This window comes from Phocoena sinus, chromosome 4, assembly GCF_008692025.1.
Source record: "Phocoena sinus isolate mPhoSin1 chromosome 4, mPhoSin1.pri, whole genome shotgun sequence".
NCBI lineage: Eukaryota > Metazoa > Chordata > Mammalia > Artiodactyla > Phocoenidae > Phocoena > Phocoena sinus.
Genome location: NC_045766.1, coordinates 103107995 through 103109605, shown reverse-complemented (window position 1 = coordinate 103109605; position 1611 = coordinate 103107995). Strand labels below are relative to the sequence as shown.

At 53.3% G+C, this 1611-nt stretch overlaps 1 protein-coding gene across 1 annotated transcript; it reads left to right on the top strand.

Moving 5' to 3' along the window:
• The first annotated feature begins 607 nt into the window (after positions 1-607).
• Positions 608-1366, top strand: LOC116752680 (dnaJ homolog subfamily C member 30, mitochondrial-like). The gene is given in 1 exon segment (XM_032629431.1): positions 608-1366. A coding segment is annotated over 1 exon segment (759 nt).
• Positions 1367-1611: the final 245 nt, after the last annotated feature.

Below are 1611 nucleotides of genomic sequence, written 5' to 3'. Positions count from 1 at the left end.
ATATTTCCATGAGTGTTCTAGGTTGGAATGTTATTTGGTTAAACTATTCAGGTTTAGAAATAAGTTTTCATAACCTCACAAGGTCTGATCGTTTATAAGGGATTTTTTTTTAGAGTCTGTAGTCACATACCAACAAAATTAATTTTTTCTTGTAAGAACATTGACTAAGTAAAATGATAGGATTGGTTTATGTGTGGGTGAGCTTCTTCCTTTTAAGCTGCAGCTGTTACTAGTACAAAACTGCCTCTGAAACAGAAACATGGATGCCTACCCAAAACAGGGCTGCATGCTGCCACTTGTGGATGTGTCCTAGAAGAGGTTATGAAAAAGGATTCTCAAGGCCCACAATTCTTATTTTAGTAAATTCTTTCATCTGTTATATTTTGCAGTTTAAATCAGAAGATGCTGTTGCTTGTCTAAGACAAAATGATGCATTATATTGAAGTGGAGAAATCCACACAGTGACAGGGATACAGTAAAAGCACAGGCTTCCATTTAATAACTGAGGGATACCACATGTAGAATCCCGAAGGTTTACAAAACGGTGTGGGTGGAATCACGCCTTTCCCTGGATGTGGAGACCTGTTTACAGATGTACTCCAGTAGAATGGGAAATATCGCTGGGCTTGATCAAAACACCATTTGGGGGTCGCGGCTGTTACAATGGAGGGTGTGGCAGGCCCGGGGGTTTCCACCAAACTCGGGATCGGGCCTGGGCCTGGAAGCGAGGATTTATTCCCGGAGCGACGGCCCTTACTTGCGCACGGCGCTCTACGAGCGGCTCGGCGTCCCCTCCACGGCCACGCAGGTGCAGATCAAGGCAGCTGACTACCGGCAGCGCTTCCTCTACCACCCGGACTGCAACTCGGGGAGCGCCAAGGCTGCCGAGCACTTCACGCACGTCTCCCAGGCCTACATGGTGCTGGGCACTACCACCCAGCGTCGCAGGTAGGACCGCGGCCTGCTCAGCGACGAGGACCTGCGCGGCCCCGGGGTCCAGTCCTCCAAGATGCCCGCCGCCGACCCTGACTCGCCCCGCACCCAGCCTCCCGCCTCTCGGACCCAGGGCCGCTCTCAGGCCTCGTCGGGAGCCAACCGCACCACGCTCGACTTTGACGCCTTCTACCAGGCTCACCACAGCGAGCAGCTGGAGCGCGAGCGGCACCTGAGCGCCCGGCGGGAGGCCCTTTGCCAGCAGCAGAAGGAACGGGCCAAGAAGGGCTTAGGCTGGGACGGGAGCCGAGAGATGGCTTTTGTCTTGGTTCTGCGCAGTCTTCATAATCCTGGGGTTTCGTTTTTAATCGGAGAGCGGAGGGAAGGAGAGCAGCCCCCCGCCCCCAAGAATTGGCTTTTCTTTTCACCTTGAACCCGTTGCCTTCCACTGTCTACTGTTGTCTACCTCTGCTGGGATCCAAAGGAACTGCTCTCCCCTTCCCCTTCCCCACCCGGCCAACTTAGCCATTGACCTGCACATCCCTACCGCTCTGGTCCAGAAAAGGAGGCTTTTTCATGCCCAAGAAAAAGGCCCCCAATGAGGAGTCCCTAAAGCCCGAGAGGGAGGGGTTTCCTGGAGGCCCTGGGGTGCCTGCTTCCAGATGTTGTCAATTTCTG